This window comes from Copidosoma floridanum, unplaced genomic scaffold (assembly GCF_036245765.1).
Source record: "Copidosoma floridanum isolate Cflo_tuat_1 unplaced genomic scaffold, Cflo_Japanese_pri ptg000001l, whole genome shotgun sequence".
In the NCBI taxonomy this organism is placed as follows: domain Eukaryota; kingdom Metazoa; phylum Arthropoda; class Insecta; order Hymenoptera; family Encyrtidae; genus Copidosoma; species Copidosoma floridanum.
Window position 1 is genome coordinate 2,985,388 of NW_028321878.1, and position 19,025 is coordinate 3,004,412.

A 19,025-nucleotide genomic window follows, 5' to 3' on the forward strand; every position below is an offset into this window, starting at 1 on the left:
AGTATAGGTACGACTAAAATTTGATGTATGCATGGTTGTACCAGAGTTGAGAACGTCTTTCTTATCCGAGGGCGCAAAATAGCAATTTACGCCCTCGATGAGAAAAATAACGCCCGTGATTTGGGCATCAATATCATATGACGATCGCGATCTTGCAGCCGTACTATATCTTGAAATTATAGTGATATGGCTTTATGTATGATATAATAAGCTTATAACATGATGAATTACTAATGGTCTGGTAAATAAGATTCATATAATTTTGTAGCGTATACGCGGTTTCATAATCTAATCGTAATCACTAAGTTTGTGAATACTTAGTAAGATTTGGTTTTTAGCGTAATATTCACTCCATTCAAAGTGTTAAGTTCGGAACAGAGATTTAAAGATCAGTAAGTTTTTCTATAAGTCTTTTATTTGTACTGTACATAAAAATGACGGGTTGATGTATATACACAAATTTCAAACGAAAAATGAAACAAGTTAAATTATCTTAATTGCAATCAGCACTTTCATATGTATAACAAAATAAAGTTACCACATCACATTGAGAACTAATTAATCTACATCAAAAATATGCACCTTTTAGTACAGAAAATAATCAAATATACGTCAAATGCTTTTGATTAGACTAGATAGTTTGAACATGTGAAAAATATTAAGCTCTTAAGATTTATTATTTTGATAAAAAAAATGTTACACTGTACACGAAAAAAAAAAAATTCAGAAATTACAAACTTCAAATGCTAAATTTAAAAAGTGATTAGTAAAAACTGAAATTTCCGTCAAAAGTTTTAGCATAGTCTTATTTTAATTTTATTAAAATGGAAATCTATAATAAAATCTATCAAGTCTTGAATTTTTTTACTGTATTAAACATTGTTCTTGAGATTCAGAGGCACGTTTTGCAGTGTTCTCCATATCTTGAGTGATTAGAAAAGCCTTTGTACTTTCTGCTTCCTTCATCCATTTGTCTATCTATACATCAAAGTATGAAGTAATTATTCAAAAAGCTCGTAAAACATTTACAAACTATAGAGTTACAACTAAAATAACGAAAAAAAACTTATTTCATACTTGTCGATTTCATCAACAAGTTTGATTAAATTGTCAAATTAACTTGTACTTCTATGATCTATTTTTATAAACATAAAAATATATGTACTACTTTTGACTAGTCCAAAGAGGATTGAGCATTCTTAAAAAGTCCTAACTAATTTGTAAATAAAAAGCAGTCTTTACTGAAATAATTTGAGTGTGCCAGCCACGGACACAACACCACCGAGCTGAGGATTCTCATCCTGAGGTAAATTGCATTTTGTACCTGTTATTATCTAACGTAGGCAAATATTGTGGATATGCTGTTTTGAAGTAGTAGCTTACTTCATGCGTTTCGTGCGATTTTATTATTTTTTTTTTTTTTTTCCCAAGTAAAAACTTACGAGAGAAATTTTCTCTCTATACCTCGAATGAATTTATGTATAGGTAATTTAAAGAAAAACGTTTAAAAATTCGCATAAAAATTGTAGAGTGTGTAGAAAAATTAAAAAGGGCAATCTGGAAAGTAATCAAGATGTCAAAGAGTTGGCCGGAGTGTAAAAAAAAATAATTGTGGAAAATAGGTTAGGATACATAGAAAAATGGTCGTTTTCCAAAGATGACAAAGGATGGCACTCCTTTGGTGAAGGTGGTAAACATGTGATCTGAGCAACCTTTACTTTCAATTTGTGATGTATAAAACATTTGATACCATCTCCTCACCATAAAGTAGAAGTTTTTATCACAGTTTCCACCACTTTTGAACAAAGGATTGTGTAAAAATTAAAAACTAACGCACCTACACAACTTGTATGTTTTTCTGTAAGCGTAATAGCTTTAAAAATTGGAGTTATATTACGTATGAGTGCAGTAACCGTTGCAGTGTTAAAAAATATGTTTCGTAAATATCAACTGATTGTAATAATTAGATGATTAACTATTCGTTCAGTATCCCAGTACGAGGATTCATGTATTTTTATCAAGTAGCAATTTTTCTTGTTTATCAAAAAAATTTTTTTTTTTATTATTATTATTACAAATATGAAAAATCACGCGTATGTTAGAAAATTATTTTTAAAAATTTCAACTTTTTCGCATTAAATACACAGCAATTATTAAAATTACCTGTTTGTAAAGGAGCTCCTTCCTACGCCCGGGCGGTTCTTTTTTCAACAAAGGCACTAAAACCTTTAAGCTTGATTTAAACTTCTCGAGGGCTAATTCGTAATTGCCTTCAACCAAATATTGTTCAGCAACATCGCCGATTTCGAGAGCAGGCAGCATGTTTGCTGTACTTCGACCCAGCACACCTGCACGGATTAACAGAAACACATGCATGATTTTTATCTAAATCTCACCATTGTTTTTAAACTAAGGTGTCAAAAAAATATTCTTCTTCAAAATGATGCAAAAAGTCATAAAGTAGCTTTACAATTACAATAAAGACGTTTTGTTTCATATACAAGGGGTGATGTATTTTTCATGCCAGCAGCCTGGAAAGTGGACATTCTCCTCGTTCGCTGCGCATACGGAGATAGGTATATATTCACTTCCCAGACGCTGGGGCATGAAAAATCGTATGCACATCACGGCCGAAAGTAAATAAGAAGCCTCATATCGGACACAATACACAGACGATATCAAAATTTCTTAACTTTTCCGATCCATACATGCGCGTGATATACGTAAGAGCGTCCTTTTACGAAGACTAGCGCACCCAAGAAGTTTCAATATTATTTCAAGCAGGAAAATTTGAGCTGATGTACTGGTCTTCGTGTTCGTTAAACTTAAAAATATTAATTACCGCCCAGAGACTGTGTCGATGAAAATACTAACATAGTTCCTGAAAGTCAATTGCTACGTTCTTATCGGGGCCATTGCACGTTGACGAGGCTAGCGGGGATGCAACTTTAGCCGTGGTATCCGTCGTACTTGGCTCGTCTCCTGTGGTTTTTCTCCTGTCCGCGGCAACGCTAGCGTCCTTCAGTTGTTCCGCTCGCTTGATGTATTCGTTGATCCTTAGCCTTAGAGCCTCCTTTTTTACTAAATCAGCCTCATCTAAATATATACAACGAGAAAGTCGACAATTTCATTAGAACTGGCATTTGTTGGAGCGATGATACCGTACACACATTTTTTCTTTTTTTTTAATTCTTTCGCATGTGACCGATTTAATCCGTTTGAAAATAAAATAAAAAATAATAATATTGTTCAATTTACAGTCAGAATCAAACACCACTACAGAAAACGATCATACAGTGGATGCGTAAGGATTGGGCGTTCCAGATATTTACTTCAAAAGCTCAAAACTTATTACTTTTACGAGAAAATTGTTGGCGAAAAATATTCAAGTAGCCTATTCATTATCTTGAGGCGTGTCTATTCACACTTACAATTTTTTTGCAAATTATGTTGTAAAAATAATTCAAGTAAAAATTTCACTCACTCGTTAGAATGGGAATGAAGTATCGGAGAGATTCGCAGTACAAATGATAGGCATCACGATGGCAAGCTTTTTGATCTGCCTCGACAGCTTTGTAAATCAATTCGACGGCTTTGTCGAAGTTCTCCTTGGTGGGCGCGTGTTCGAGGTCTAGGAACTCGTGCGCGAAAAATTCATCAAAAGTCAACCTTTCGTTAGGTTCATGCTTCAGTAGCCTCACGAGTAAATCCTTGCACTCTTCACTTATGTGACTACCTTTAGGTAACTACTGGATCAAATCGTGCATAAATAAATAATGTATGTTTCATATAGATATTTATAGTGTCACGACAAATATGTATTTCTAAGCTGATCGTTACATACAGTGCTTCAATGCCCTCAAAAGAATCAAATTTATGTGAGTGCGGTTAAAGATAGTAAACATTTAGGTAATACTTAGTTTAGTTCGCTTATGAGGGCACTTTGAGCGCTCCAAAAATATACTGTTAACTTATAGAAACGTAATATCTATATCGATGACCAGCTGTATATACTTGGAGCGCTTCGGGTCGCATATATGCGAACAAATCTAACAGTGGTACAGTAATTAAAAATTATCAGGTCTTCATCGATTCTTGGATACACCTTATGACACCATGTGCAATTGCTCAACCATAGCGTGGTAAAAATTTTGTAATTTGGGATGATATTACGTTAGTTTACTTATATACATGATATAAACGGTAATTTGCGTATTTTATCGTAATTAAAATTTTCTGCTTTTTTTATCATACTGAGATAATTAACATTGTGTCGCAATATTTTTTACAGTGTTGTATACTTTGAGAAAATACATCGTTGAAACCAAAAATTGGTTGTTTACTTTTAAAATGGCAGAGTTTAATCGAGATAAAGAAAATATCCCATAAACTTTTTCTCTTCCAGTGTGTAATAAATCCTTAAATAATTTTTTTTACAGTAATATGCAATGACCTAGCCGTTTGAAAATTTATATGGTACAAAATAATATATGCATGCAAGAATAGATTACGCTAAACATGCAAAATAGGAAGAAAGAATGGTAAAGAATTAGAAGGTAACTCACCTGAATCGGCCTCATGTCTTTAATTTTTTCTGCGAGTTCGGCAAAAGTATTACTCGAGTACGGCGCTTTTCCGAAAAGGCATTCGTACATAATGACGCCGACACTCCAGAGGTCCACTCTGGCATCGTATTTATGCCTCAGCAAAATCTCTGGGGCCATGTAAAGGGGCGATCCCCGTATCGAGTGCTTTGTGTCATCTGAGCTTAGGAACTGGGCGAGACCGAAATCTGGAAATCCATCGTTTTGCTACTTTGATTTCAATACTCTTTACACGTCAGTGTTCGTACTGTATTATAAAGTCTTTGAAAGCAAATTTGTAAGAACAACAATAAATAAAGTATGTTTTCTGTATTTACTTAATTGACTGGAGTTGATAATGAATTTACTTAACAAAATAAATTAATTACAAGACATACTTTTCATTGAAATAGTAATCAGATGGATGAACAGAATTAAAAACTTCTAACAATATACCTGCAATTTTCAGGGTGAATACGGACTTTGTTTTGATCAGTAAAAGATTTTGTGGCTTTAAATCCATGTGACAGACGTTATGATTGCGAAGATATCTTAGCGCTAATGATAGCTGCTGTAGGAACTTGCGACAAACATTTTCGGCTAGTTTACTTTTTTGTTTTATAAAACTGGACAGATCTCCGGCATTGCAATATTCCATCACTATGTAAATATGCCTAAAATAATAAATGAAATTTTTATTTTCATATAAAGCCTATAAATGAAAGTAACGAAAATTGCCTAGTCGTCAAAGCACTATAAATAACGTCGCTCGTTAATCAGAAAAAAAACAAAAGCTTTTCTAGAACGTGAATAGAATCGAAGCACTTGCCTTTCATCCCAAAAGAAATCTCTCATTTCCACGATATGATCATGTTTAAGTATTTTGAGTAAATTAATTTCTGTTATGAGATTATCTTGAGTAGATTTGGAAAGGCCCGTTTTATCAACGCACTTGATCGCCACAATGTCTCGCTTGTCATCCTGTAAAACAATTAAAGCAAAAGAAAGAGAAATTTAATTAGATTTCTCTAATGTCAAAACTTTCGCTAGAAAATTTTTATTTATTAGAAAATTCGGATTATACTTTTTTTTATATATATATATATAGATCTACAATTATGCTTGAAAGTAGTACATTTTATGGTTCAAATTTTTATACAATTTGGATAGTAATATGACAGTACCGTTCGGAAAGTCGGAATTATTTTCATTTTATTCGCATGATACAGTATATAGTACAATACTACCTAACCTGAATCAATAAACACTTGTGTAGAGCCAATTAAAAAAAATAGTACTGTTGTCTGCTACATACATGTGAGAACATATATATGGCATTACGACTCCAAAAATCAGCTGACGGTACGATAATATAACAACAACAGTTTAGCAGTAGGGGAACTCACCCGTTTAAAGGCCCTGTAAACAGTGGAAAAACTGCCAGCTCCAATTTTTTCCAACAACAAGTAACCCTCAACGCTGGGTAGCGTAGGAACACTCATATCGTCGCCAGCACGATTATTAACTCTGATTTTTAATGATTTCTTCCAAAGCACAGTCTTCTGAGCATGAGCCCTTTAAAGTTACATGTATATATAGCTGTTGAAAAAAAAATACCATCCATGTTTGACTTTTCTCTTTTCTGTCCTTGCGCGTATATAGGTATTTAGCACTCTCTCTCGCTTGTTGACCTACAAAAATCGATATTATAATAGGTTAGCAAAAAGCAATTTGTTTGCTTAAGTCACTTGAAATTTTAAAGAACAGCTAACCAGCGCTGATTTACTTTTCGTTATGTTTACTTCTTACTTCTTAGAGACAATTACAGACACATTGAGAACTTTTGAGACATTCACAGGATTCACGGATTCAGTTATTCGGTTTCAACGCCATCTACCGGGCTAGATGCTAAACTCTAAACTGAAAGTGTGATTTTAAAAATCATACGATAAGTATCGCGATATCACGATATGTAAACATTAAGAAAGTCAATAAATTTTCTCTTTTTCTTGTCTATAGTTCAAAAATAAAAAAGGACGAAATTAATGATTTAAAATCGAAGATTTTTTTGCTGAAAGTACGAACCTCGATCGCTAGACACATGTGGTGATTCTCAGTTTCTGCAGCAGAAATTCTGCTCCAGTTTCCGCTACCTATAAGTTTTTTCAAAAAATTCCTATACCGATAAAATTTAAGACATGTGATATTTTCTGCGATACTCTCTTATCAGAAATAATGATTATGTACATATACTTATAGCGGTATGCAAAATGATAAATAATAATGTAGACCATCTGTTGGATAAAACGAAAAATGAAAGATCAGTAAAAAATCTACATTTGAAAAATAAAATTTCAAAAGGTGTGGGTATGTGCAGTAGTACTTATGTAAATACATAGTTATAAGTGTATGCAAATTGCTATGTTACGTCAATATCAAATACTTAAATTATATTATTACACTACTAAGTACGTCCGCACCAAAACCTGCAAGCCATGCCTGCAAGTATACATTTGCAACTCTCAACTCTCAAGTCCTGAAAACACTAGCTGTGACTGAACCAACCAAACCTTATAACTTTTACACAATATAATCCTCGCGATCTATAATTATATGGTTTCCCTTTTAAGAATCAGCACATAACTCTTTCGTCTTTTACTGATCTGACTGACAGCAAAAATATTTACAATATTGTATAATTATACGAAAACGGAGTATATCTACATCAATAACATGAAAAACATATACGTGTCCACATCACATAAAAAAATCGAGCATCAGCATTTTTATTATTATAGATAGATAAGTATCTACTTTTGTGTGTTGAAACGGAAGAACATATTTTAGTGTCAATACACATCAACATGATATATAGCATCACCGTACACACCAAAACCTGAATAATTTGAAACTGGTACGTTATTGACAGATATAAAAGTGCTCTGCTGTACTGTGTGTGCTACAAGTAACTGGACACATTCATTTAATATTAAAACTCAACTAACTCTATCATCGCGGGTGCTCTTCTCTTTCTTAGGGCAAGGTAATTGACTGAGTAGCAGGTGTGTCCTCGTTGTGTATCAGTTCAATTACGTTTCACTGCAGTACCTCATCAAGTGATCAAGTTTCGTTACTCTGCTGCTTCGAGTTGTCAGAGACAGTGGGATATTATAGCATTAAATTGAACACCAGTGAATTTAATGTTCAAGGGAGAGCCTTCAGAATTATTTTTAGTATTCGATACAACATAAGTACGTAAATAATGTTCCGTCGTAGTGTTACTATTTTTTTTTTTTTTTTTTTTTTTTTTTACTTTGTTTAAGTCCCGCATAAGTATCATTAATTGGTACTTCAACATCATTTGGTACTAATTGCAAATTGCAGAAAAACTGGCCTATAGGTAAGTATAGCGCGTTACAGCTGCAAGCAGGACACAAAGCAGAGTGAGTGAGCATCAAAGTGAAAGTCTGTCGAAAATTGTGGTAATTAGTACCTGTGTACAAAATTAGAAAAAAAATCGTGCCGTGAAAAGGTGTTAGAGTAGACATAAGTTACGCCAACTCTTACGACGACTAACTTTTGAGGTATTTATAGCATTATTTAGGTGTTATAGGTTGACAAAATGCCCAAGTTATTTTCTTATCTGTCAACCGGAAACTCCTTACGACATACTTTCGTAGAGAAACAAATTATTGCATTGCAAAATTTATGAATAATAATCGGATCTCCCGTGCATCCCCATCAGTAGAACTTTAAAATTGAAGTATACCTATACGTGCAGACGTTGGAGAAAAAAATAAGCAGACGGACAAAACCTTTACATATATACATATCAATGGTTATTTTTCGTCAAACTCAAAACATTTAAAGCAGCAAGTATTGTGTTTTATTGACAAATTCTTGTCAAGTGACTACATTTTCCGCAGGTTAGATTTAACCAACTATTGTTTGTATACTGTCAGCCTGGTGTTTTTGTTGCATTATAACCTAAATTCAAAGTAGTCTTGTTTCTTCTTTCTGTAAACTAATGGTGAATATTTGTGATGATATTCAACCAAACTCTATTGCAGTCTGTTACGTAAACGAATTTATTTGTGTGTGCGTGAACGTGTTACACTCAGTTATAAAAGCTTACAAGTATTTTCTGAGTTGCGAGAAAGTGTTTAATAATTATTATCTTTTTATACTAAGTAATAGAACTTTGAATGACTTCGTAAGAAGTTTTCTCAACTAGCAAAACAAAAAATTTGACATCGATTGACCAAAAGCTACAATAGTGAAAATTAATGCACTTCTGAAGTGAGCTAATAAAATGTTTTTGTTTAATTATTTTAAACTATTCGCATGATAGTTTAAGTGTTTCGTTTCAATAATCGAGTTTACCACATACGCACGGTTTCTATCTACTCAATGCCGCGCTTGTGAATCTTTTGAAAGACCTTAAATGCGGTCAAGGCTTGACCTCCAAGCGAAATAAAACGCATCGGTATTATTCGAAGGTAATCCGGAAATTTTCTCGCAACAAATGCTCGAAGGCTAAGAAAATATCATCTATTAATATATATCTATCCTGTAAACTTTTATAAACAATTACCATTTAGGTAAACTTCGCGTAAAGTAAATCTTTTCTGAAGAGATATTACATAAAACTCTCGAAGGGAAAACATACAAGAATACGAGAAAATAGTGATACACACGCTCTTGGAGGCCAACGTGAGTAACAGAAAAGATTCGGTTAAAATTTAGTATTATTTAGTTAACCCCTGAATAAATTCGAATGGATATATGAATTGATGACTAATTTACGAAAAATCATTCTAAATTAATATCCATCCATAAAAAAAAAATTACGTGCATATGTGTACAATTAAAGTAAATTTTCCATTTTTTAAAAATAAATAACTCACATCTGACTCATTGTTTTCAAGATTTTCAGAATAAAATACTTTTTTTATTAACAACTAATATACTGTCAATTGAGATTGATTCGTAAACTAAAATTTTACCAAAAAAATTTTATAATGGATCATTTTTTCAACTACAATCAGTACACGAGTTTAACAGAATACCTATAGGGTTGTCATTCAGGCATATTATATTTGGCAACCCTAATGATACCCAATAAATGTAAAATTAGGCTGTCAATCATTTTTAACAATTATCTGAGGCTCTGTATCCATTAATTGTTTGATTTCTTAATTTTTTAATACACCGGAAACAGAAAAAAGAATGAACAGTATAAAGTATATAAAATTAATCATGACATAGATAAAGCTTTTTTCAATTTTAATTCGTTCCTTATTTACTCATCAATATTGATAGTAGTTCAATTAAACGGATTTTTCTGTTTTTCTTGTTTCTTCTAAATTTCACGGACTATTGTTTTATTGAGAACAAACATAAATATTGAGCGTATGCAAAACATTCCAACTAAACTTGAAATTATATCGCAATTCCGACTTATTTTTTAATTACTTTTGTACTCTCAAAATTAGTGATAATCTGTAATATTAGATTAATGTTAATTAATTAGACTCTAACTGCGACTCTTTTTCATAGGCAAAATGTTTTGCAATCATCTTAGCATCTTTGTTCTATACTTACTTATTACTTACGATAAACTTTTCAAACGAAAAAACAATAAAGCACAACAGGAGGAAAGAGTATCGTGTGTACTTAAAAGTAGTGGAAACGGAGCATTCGCGCCAGACAAGCAAGCACATCAATATAGGTATACATGTATATACATTCCATTTGCCACACATACACACTCTCCTCGGAGCTCCTGTTTCCTCTTTCTCTCTTTCTTTTGCTAAGCGAAATTTGCTGGCCTATGTGAGTGAGAGAGAAAGTAAATAGAAATAAAATACATGCAACAGTATACATAAGTGCAAGCAAAAGAGACAGAATATATAGTAAAAGCAAATGAAGGAAAGAGGAAGACAGCTTGTTTCACCCACACGTACAAAACATATACGTTCTTTAAACGCACACTGAGATCAAGACCATCAGTAGTATATATATAGGAGTAGGTAACAGCAACAGCAGGTATATATAGTGCAGAAGCATCAGCAGCTTATAGTTTTTCTTCTCTGTTCTCGTCGTACCGAAAACACACTTTCAAAGTCGCATTTTTCAGTGCAGGTTCTGATCTGATATGGTTCTGCAGCTTATCCTCTCTTTCCCTCTCTGATGTAGACAAATAGCTAAGTACACCTTCGCCAGAGGTACTTAGATTATCCCATGTATTGGGCATCTCCTTGCTGCTGCCCAATAACTGCCCATCACCCATCAGAAGTGAAAACGCGCTCGTTTCCTCGGGAACTCTTGAGAACAAGGATAAGTACGGGAAGGATAAAAGATTATCAAAGGTGTGTCCGTGCGTGAATGTTTGGTTTTTACTCTGATAAAGTGTTTAATTCATGATGCGCAACTGGGCTGAACAACCCGTCGTCGTCGTCGTAGTAGTGTATATATAGTCGTTATATTTTGAGGACAGTGGAACAAGGGAAAAAGTTCATCTCTGAGGCATCTAACTCTTTTGCAACTAGTAATATTATATTTAATAGTCGGTGTTACTGCTTGAAAATTTCTTTCTTTCTTATCAGTTGCTTGGTTGTTTTTATTTTTTTTTTCTTCGAATTTGCCTTTGTGCTCTACAAAGCTTTGAAACTCGCCTTTGTGTTGTGTAGTTATATACTTGGAGTTTTTTTTTTCAATCCAAGTATTTCTTTTATTCTCGTTCTAACCTGTACTGAGTCTGATTCTGTTCTATTGGAATTGTATAGCTTATAATGGTCTTTCGTTTGTACCTACTAACATTTTTGGTTTGTTAATGTATTTGTCAACTAGGACAAGTATTCCACCATTCCAAGCTCAAGTATACATCTGCTTGATAGTAATTATTTGTCAGATGACAGTCATACATCTTTTATTTAGTCTTGGCTAATGTTAATTTTTCAATGCTGTTGAGCATTATTCGATTTTTTGGATAACTGTCAAATCAGTCAAAAATTTTTTCAGGTAAAAAAATAGTTACAAGTAAAACTCAAAATGGAATCGGAAGATGAAACTTTATACGACGACATAGACTCTGGTAACGAATCCAGTGGTGATGATGTGGATTTTGCCATGGAAATTGAAGCCAACAATGCCAGAGAAAAATCAACTGATGTGGATGAATATCCCTTTGAAGTTCTCTCCACTGAAGAAATTGTACAGTACATGGTAGATTCCATCAAGGAAATAAATAATGTAGTAGAAGTAAGTATTGAAACAGTACTATAAAAAACTTGAAATGGGTTTAATTTCACGCAAAATTGTATTGAAATTTTTAGATTCCTGCCACAACAACGCGAATTTTATTGAATCATTTTAAATGGGACAAAGAAAAATTGATGGAAAGATTCTATGACGGTGATCAAGAAAAATTATTCGAAGAAGCCCATGTTATAAATCCTTTCAGAACAGGTCCAGTTATCACTAGAAATCAATCATCTCACAATTTAAGGCACAATCCTCTAAATGCAACTGAAGAGTGTGGCGTCTGTTTTATGAATCTTCCACCATCTGTAATTCTATATAGCACATGCATTATAAACATTTTTTAAAACAAAAAACATAAAATTTATTAAAAATTTTTTCAGACAATGACCGGTTTGGAGTGTGGTCATCGTTTCTGTACGAACTGCTGGGGAGAGTATTTAACTACTAAAATCATGGAAGAAGGTGTAGGACAGATGATAGCTTGTGCAGCACATTCTTGTGATATTTTGGTTGACGACGCCAGCGTCATGCGTCTCGTTAAAGATTCAAGAGTCAAACTAAAATATCAACACCTTATTACAAACAGTTTTGTTGAAGTATGTCTAACTTTCTTAACCAACAGTATTTCTTAATTTTCACATTATCTTTCAGTTCAAGTTACTACTGATTATTTTTTTCTTGAATTTTTAGTGTAACAGGTTACTGAGGTGGTGTCCGTCTCCTGATTGCAATAACGCCATCAAAGTGCAGTATGTTGAATCGAAACCTGTTACATGTAAATGCAATCATACTTTTTGCTTCCACTGTGGACAGAACTGGCACGATCCGGTTAAATGTCATTTGTTAAAAAAATGGATTAAAAAGTGTGATGACGATTCTGAAACATCTAACTGGATCGCGGCCAACACAAAAGAGTGTCCCAAGTGCAATGTTACGATTGAGAAAGATGGAGGTTGCAATCACATGATTTGTAAAAATCAAAGCTGCAAACAAGAATTTTGCTGGGTATGCTTGGGCCCATGGGAGCCACACGGTTCTAGCTGGTACAATTGCAACCGGTATGACGAAGAAGATGCGAAAGTTGCAAGGGACGCACAAGAGAGATCGAGGTCTGCACTACAAAGATATCTTTTCTACTGCAACAGATACATGAACCACATGCAGTCGTTAAAATTTGAAAACAAATTATATGCTAGTGTGAAAGAACAAATGGAGGAAATGCAGCAACACAACATGTCATGGATTGAGGTCGGATATCTTTTTTTTTTTTTTTTTTTTTTTTTCTTTAATTTTAACATCAATTTTAAGTCAGTACTTGATTTAATTTTTATGTTTGTATAATAGGTGCAATTCCTCAAGAAAGCAGTAGACATATTGTGCTCATGTAGGCAGACTCTCATGTATACTTATGTGTTTGCATATTATTTGAAAAAAAATAATCAGTCTGTGATCTTTGAGGATAATCAAAAAGATCTCGAAAGAGCTACAGAATTGCTTTCTGAGTATCTAGAAAGAGAAATCACTAGTGAAAATCTGTCAGATATTAAGCAAAAAGTTCAAGACAAATACAGGTGAATATTGTTGTAGGAAAAAACATGGCTTTGAAGTCAAATTAACAGTTGGATAAAAATTTTAATATTAATTATTACAGATACTGTGAAAGTCGAAGAAAAGTGCTCTTAGAACATGTACATGAAGGTTACGAGAAAGATTGGTGGGAATACATGGTCTAAGTTTTTGGGAGTAAACTCGGTAGTCTTTAAGAGGCACCTATGAACTTCCAAACTCAAATACAGCTGTGATAAATCTTAAAAGCTGAGGAGAAGAATCACAGACCACCATGCTAATTAAAAATAACCACTAATATACCACATGTGTTGAATACAATGTGGTTACAATGGTTAAACATGTAGAGCGACAAGGCAAACAGAAATTTAACTCCACAATTTTTTAAAAACCCTAAGACAATTGTTATTTTTGTTTATTTTCACTAAATTGAGTGGTGATCTTACTTTACAAATAAACATTTGATCAAAAAAATAATTTTTATTAAATCTCACAATTAATTATTGTGGATTTTACAAAAATTTTTTGTTACTTACCTCACTTGTCGAACAACTTGTAAATTAAAAACTCCAAAAAAAACTAAAGAAGGTGCTTTGATCACGAGTAATTTCGTAATTTGGAATGTACCATATGTATTTTTTTGTTTTATTTTCCTGGTATTTGTTTAAACACATATAATTTGCTCTTTAGATCAAATGCGTACAAATTTATCTACAAAAGTTCAATAAAAATAGAAAGAACATTTTCGAATTAAAATTTTTCTTCACTTAACATGAAATAATAAAGTGGCTAAGTAACTTATTGATAAATATCTGTTTGATACTGGACATTATTATGTTTAGGGCTTCAACTGCCAAATTTTAATTTGCGTGGAAATTAAAAATATAAAAACACTAGTAAATTGTTGGCATTGTGCTTTTAGAGCATCGAATTTCTTTTTTCTACAACTGGTACTTTTTATACAATGTATAAGTACAGTTATTTTATTAAATAAATTTTTTGTTCACGTTATAGTTGAGTATTAATATTCATAGTATTTATGATTTGAATATTATTTTAATGGTGTTTAAATATTATTACTTATAAGTGTATGTGCACAAATGGTATTATATTTTTATTATTAGTTTAATAATAAAAAAATATTACAACAATTTGGTGATTAATTTTAATACCTAATTCAATAAATTCTCACTTACATTTTATTTCAGATGTTTTGTCAAATCAATTTTCCAACTCTTTGATTGCAAGGTGTCTAAATGACTCGTAAGATCCATCATAATTTTTGTTAAAAAATTTTTCGAATATTTTTAAATGCACAATGTTAACCATTCAATCGATTCAATCGACGAATTAAGGCAGGAACTTTTTGAAGTTCCCTTGTATATACAATAAAAAATATAAGTATAGATCTATAATCTACAAATGCGTATACACGTAATATCATAAATTATCAATAATTATGAAAAATTTTTAACAGGACATTTTAATTTTAGTGTTTCATCAAGTACCAATTAATTGAACTTTACTGTTTTTTTTTTTGTCATTGTTAAGATGATTACAGTTATTGAGTAGATATTTAAAAAGTTTTTTACTATTTAATCGATTAATTATATCCGTTTATACCTTATCTAATATATATGTATATATATATATATACATAACAAAAAATCCCGTAACGTTTGTACATTATTAAAAATTAAAGATGAACAAAAAAATTCAAGTGCTCTAAATAAACTTGTATGAATGACTATTAATGATCTCATTAAATTAACCAGGACAACTTTAAAATGTAAATTTAGTGACTTGTATCATACTTCAACGTCAAAGCCTACATACTAATGTGATAACTGATTTAGAATTCGAAAAAAAGGGGTACATGATTACTATTGTGCAGCCTACTTAATTTCAATACTTTTTTCTCGCAGTATATGCCAAATTGTAAAATTTTAATAACCCGAATCTCGAAAACGTATTATACATACACATGGTGAAATTATTTTGCAAACTACATATCTCAATATTTTTAAACTTTACCTATACTATATTTATGGACTAGAACTACTATAGTTTTTCAAACAATTTTCAAGAAAATATATTAATAAAAGCATATACAACTTTTTTTCTTCAGGATAATTAATTCAATACCAAGTTTCACTAAACGATCTGAACATGTACATGTGAAATCACTAGTGACAAGATTTTTTAAAATAAAGTTTGAATCCTGTAATATAATATGTAGAATAATTATTTGATTTATTTACAGGCAATAAAAAGTATATGCATCAACGTGTAATTTTATGCTTTGTTCTGGGTTTTTGTTGTTTGTAGATAACAGGTATATCTAATTAGAAAGTAATGTAAAATATGTTCAATAAGTGTGTGGATTATAAGGAGACAGAAAATATAAAGAAAATTATAATATTTTGAGAAAATTTATTTTGGCCAGAATATTGTACAAAATTTGGTAAAAGTACTACAAAAGTACATATTAAATTTAAAAAATGTATTCGTGGCAGTGACTTGCATGTAGATAGCTCGTTTGAAAATATGAGTAAAAAAAAAACTACTTGCTTTCATAATTTACGCTTGTACATAAGCTTAAAATTGTTAAATTGTAATTACTACCTAAAATAAATTATAAATAAATACAAAATAGATCGTGCCTACCTAAATTTTTCGCGAATAAAAAAATCTTTTTGGATTACAGACGTCTAAACACTGATTTCGAGCATTCTAATATCCCACTTTGATTATAGTTGAAATATTAAGATAAACAAGACATCTTAGGAATTGAACTAGACGATTATACAGTGGTACAAAATATTACATTAATAGGAAACTTGATCATTATATATCTTTTCCTTGTTCCTTCCACGTGCGATATAGCTCAAGTGACTTGTTATTTTTTTTCTGTAAATGCAAAGTAAAATTATTGGACAAAGATCGTTTGCATTGCAGTTTTAAATATTTTCATTTCTACAGTTCGAGCGAGAACGAATCTTACAAGTACGATACTAAAAAGCGTGCACTTTTCAACACAGGATCACAGGATGTAAGTACGCGACGAAAGCTTTACCCGGATGTGTCGTCAAAATAGTTAGTAAATCAAGAAGTAACTGATAGTATCGTGGCCACCAAGCCAAGCGTGGCTCCTGTCATAAGTAAACTTCTCCATACTGCACCACCGACCTCCTCGGCTACCGGGTATTCTATACATAACTGTTCCTGAAGGAAGTTATCAATGAAATGTATTATACGTGAAAAAAATAACATTAAATTACTTGGAAAAAATAAAACTTGAGATCAGACTTACCCATCCTCCGCTAATTTTAATGAACTGCGCTATCTCCTCTGAGATATATCTGGAAACATACATGGGCAGTTTTTGCTTAAGACCGTGCATCCGTCTGTCTCTTGCCCATAGCGCCAATCTTCCCATAAAAGCATAGAGACAAACTATCCTTGCCCACGTGACACCTTGGTAGAACAGTTCATCAGCAACTCCCATGAATGCTTCATAAGCTGTATCTGGCACCACATTTAGTCGATTCACCATACTTGTGAACAATATGGTGTGCTTATTAAGCATCTGATAAACGTTGTGGCGCATGCTTCTCGATACAGGATCCCTAGATATCATGTATATGTCTTCTTTGAGGAGATACCTGATTACATCATTGGCTAGATATTCTGCAGTCAGTTCTAAGGAATCTTCACAAATAGTTGATCTCTGTGGTGATGACAACTGTGGGAACAGCTGTTGTAACCGGATCTGAAAAGGAAAAAGTATTTACACACGTATTTACAAACAATGCCTACACAATGTTTTTTTCTCACTAAATTTTGTCAATAGCAAATTATGAAAAAAAAAAAATTAAAATAAATAAATTGTATGCTCATATCAAGAAAGGGAACTAACTCTTTTGTCATTTAGAGATTCATCTGGTATGAGAGCAAGGTATCACAAAAGTGCAATTATAAACAAATCTTAATAAGTATACCTGACAGATTTCGACAAAGGACATCCCACCGCTCGTCGCCTCCGCAGCATATCGGCAGATCCCGTGGACGACGTTTGAACCGCGGATGACGGCTGTCGAAACTTGTGCCCGTTGCTGTGACTGCTGTTCGTTGCTCGGCGGCTGCTTGTTGTCACCGGGGGCCCCGGCAGCAGCAGCAACAACGGCCGGGTCGGATTCCTTAATGCCGCCCACTCTGGAATGCGGCTGCTCCCCCTCCAGCGTAGTCAGCGTCGTCGCCGCTGCTCCCCGGCCCTCATTGTTCGCCGCTCTCTCGCCAGCCATCTCCTCCTCCTGTGTACTGCTGCTGCTTATTGGGCTCTCTCCTGGGAGGGCTCACGCTCGTTCTCTCTCTCTTTCGCCTTCAGGCCTGATATAAGCCTGGTTGTGTTTCTCGCTTTCTTTTTTCGCCTTGTGTGGCGCACGAGCCAGCCTGTGGGAACCGCGCGACCTAGTGCGTCCTCTCCTCGGCCTTTCGTTGCTCCTTTTTTCCCCTCCTCTGTCTTTCTCTCTCCGCTCTTCTTCCTTCTCTTTCGAATTACTTATCGCCGAGCTTGGTTGTACAGCAGCTTTGGGCTTTTAGGTCTTTTGACGCATGAATGTTTCGGACGCTGTTGGCGCCTGCCATTTCTGCACTGTTATTGCAGTGTCTGCCCTCCTTTTGTTTTATTAGAAAGGGGGGGCCTTTTACATTTGCTCCTGTTTTATGTCTGTGCTAACCTAAAAAAAAAAAAAAAAAAATTGTTTTTCTTTATTTTCACGAAAAATAGAGTAACTTTAGTAATATTGTATTGTGCATTGAAGTAATATGCTACGTTACTGTATGATTCAAATACGTATTTTATCGATCGCAGGAGAATGGAAGAATTTGCAGCTCTCACCGGGTTACATATAGATATACATCCCTCACTGTAAATCGTTAAGCTTAATTTTTTAGAACAACTTTGGAAAGCTGTCTACCACTTGTATCCAGTTTAAGCCTACATGAGTATTATATACCTATACTTGTATGCACTAATATTCTATTTTGTCATCACATCCGCATCGTTTTTTAATAACGGCTTTCAAACATATAATTAAATCCAAAAGACATTAATTCAGCTTGATGATATGAGCTTTAGATCGGAATGTTGCGTTCTTTTTTTTCGGTATATCTTATTTCAATGATTTTGAAAATGACAAAACATTAAAAATGATCACTAACACGTTTGTGACAGCGTTAACGTTTTACATTTATGATGATGGGTACGTAAAACACAAAAAATATGCAATGGTAACTACTTACAGGTACTCTAAGTACAAGGCATTGATTCAAATCGCGTCCATAATAATCAATAAGTAACGTGAGTACATACCTACTTGACAAAAAAAAGGGGAAGAAATAACACACTTTCTGGAGAGTAAGTATCTGACATTCTTCGGACACAGTTTGTTCATAAAGACAAATCACTAAAATTAAGGGCAACCCCATGTATGAGACACCCACTTATCATAACTATTTTTCCAGGAACAAAAACAAACTCAAGTCACATACCAGAGTATGTGTCTACGAGGAGCCAAGCAACTCTGAATAATCCTCCGAACTCCGAAC

General features: G+C 33.3%; 3 protein-coding genes across 13 annotated transcripts; 1 reads left to right on the forward strand and 2 right to left on the reverse strand.

Moving 5' to 3' along the window:
* Nucleotides 1–418: 418 nt before the first annotated feature.
* Aduk (unc-51 like kinase 3 homolog Aduk) lies at nt 419–6,424 on the reverse strand. Of its 2 annotated transcripts, none has more exons than XM_014354438.2 (9): nt 6,370–6,424; nt 5,990–6,274; nt 5,413–5,564; nt 5,040–5,257; nt 4,566–4,792; nt 3,485–3,746; nt 2,875–3,096; nt 2,164–2,348; nt 419–978 (listed from the first exon to the last, which is right to left on the reverse strand). In XM_014354438.2, the coding sequence occupies exons 2-9, from the start codon at nt 6,083–6,085 to the stop codon at nt 865–867; spliced, it is 1,476 nt and encodes a 491-aa protein (XP_014209924.2). In that variant the 5' UTR covers nt 6,086–6,274; nt 6,370–6,424; the 3' UTR covers nt 419–864. The 2 variants fall into 2 exon arrangements, with proteins under 2 accessions (XP_014209924.2, XP_089445668.1); XM_089589542.1 differs by having other exon boundaries at nt 6,356–6,417.
* A 770-nt stretch (nt 6,425–7,194) lies between these two features.
* Nucleotides 7,195–14,505, forward strand: ari-1 (E3 ubiquitin-protein ligase ariadne-1). 9 transcript variants are annotated; one of them, XM_014354393.2, is made up of 7 exons: nt 7,195–7,497; nt 11,607–11,846; nt 11,921–12,154; nt 12,230–12,445; nt 12,540–13,097; nt 13,194–13,420; nt 13,501–14,505. In XM_014354393.2, the coding sequence occupies exons 2-7, from the start codon at nt 11,637–11,639 to the stop codon at nt 13,580–13,582; spliced, it is 1,527 nt and encodes a 508-aa protein (XP_014209879.1). In that variant the 5' UTR covers nt 7,195–7,497; nt 11,607–11,636; the 3' UTR covers nt 13,583–14,505. The 9 variants fall into 9 exon arrangements, with proteins under 9 accessions (XP_014209879.1, XP_014209877.1, XP_014209875.1 ...); XM_014354391.2 differs by lacking the exon at nt 7,195–7,497 and adding an exon at nt 7,515–7,834; XM_014354389.2 differs by lacking the exon at nt 7,195–7,497 and adding an exon at nt 7,970–8,065.
* Nucleotides 14,506–15,861: 1,356 nt separating this feature from the next.
* On the reverse strand, nt 15,862–19,025 carry LOC106640406 (bcl-2-like protein 2). Of its 2 annotated transcripts, XR_016292881.1 has the most exons (5): nt 18,969–19,025; nt 17,417–18,154; nt 16,729–17,187; nt 16,420–16,640; nt 15,862–16,325 (listed from the first exon to the last, which is right to left on the reverse strand). XR_016292881.1 is itself a non-coding variant. In XM_014354439.2 (4 exons), exons 2-4 carry the CDS (start codon nt 17,717–17,719, stop codon nt 16,521–16,523), a joined length of 882 nt encoding a protein of 293 aa, XP_014209925.1. In that variant the 5' UTR covers nt 17,720–18,154; nt 18,969–19,025; the 3' UTR covers nt 15,862–16,520. The 2 variants fall into 2 exon arrangements, 1 of the variants encoding a protein (XP_014209925.1); XM_014354439.2 differs by having other exon boundaries at nt 15,862–16,640.

Coding starts and splice junctions, on each gene's coding strand:
- LOC106640406 (XM_014354439.2), bottom strand. CDS start 17,719: ATGGCTGGCGAGAGAGCGGCGAACAATGAGGGCCGGGGAGCAGCGGCG. Junction 17,188..17,416: donor CCTTTGTCGAAATCTGTCAG/GTATACTTATTA, acceptor TTTCCTTTTCAG/ATCCGGTTACAACAGCTGTT. Junction 16,641..16,728: donor TTAAAATTAGCGGAGGATGG/GTAAGTCTGATC, acceptor AACTTCCTTCAG/GAACAGTTATGTATAGAATA.
- ari-1 (XM_014354393.2), top strand. CDS start 11,637: ATGGAATCGGAAGATGAAACTTTATACGACGACATAGACTCTGGTAAC. Junction 11,847..11,920: donor AAATAAATAATGTAGTAGAA/GTAAGTATTGAA, acceptor TGAAATTTTTAG/ATTCCTGCCACAACAACGCG. Junction 12,446..12,539: donor TTACAAACAGTTTTGTTGAA/GTATGTCTAACT, acceptor TTGAATTTTTAG/TGTAACAGGTTACTGAGGTG.
- Aduk (XM_014354438.2), bottom strand. CDS start 6,085: ATGAGTGTTCCTACGCTACCCAGCGTTGAGGGTTACTTGTTGTTGGAA. Junction 5,258..5,412: donor GATTTCTTTTGGGATGAAAG/GCAAGTGCTTCG, acceptor TTATTATTTTAG/GCATATTTACATAGTGATGG. Junction 2,349..2,874: donor AATTGACTTTCAGGAACTAT/GTTAGTATTTTC, acceptor TAATCCGTGCAG/GTGTGCTGGGTCGAAGTACA.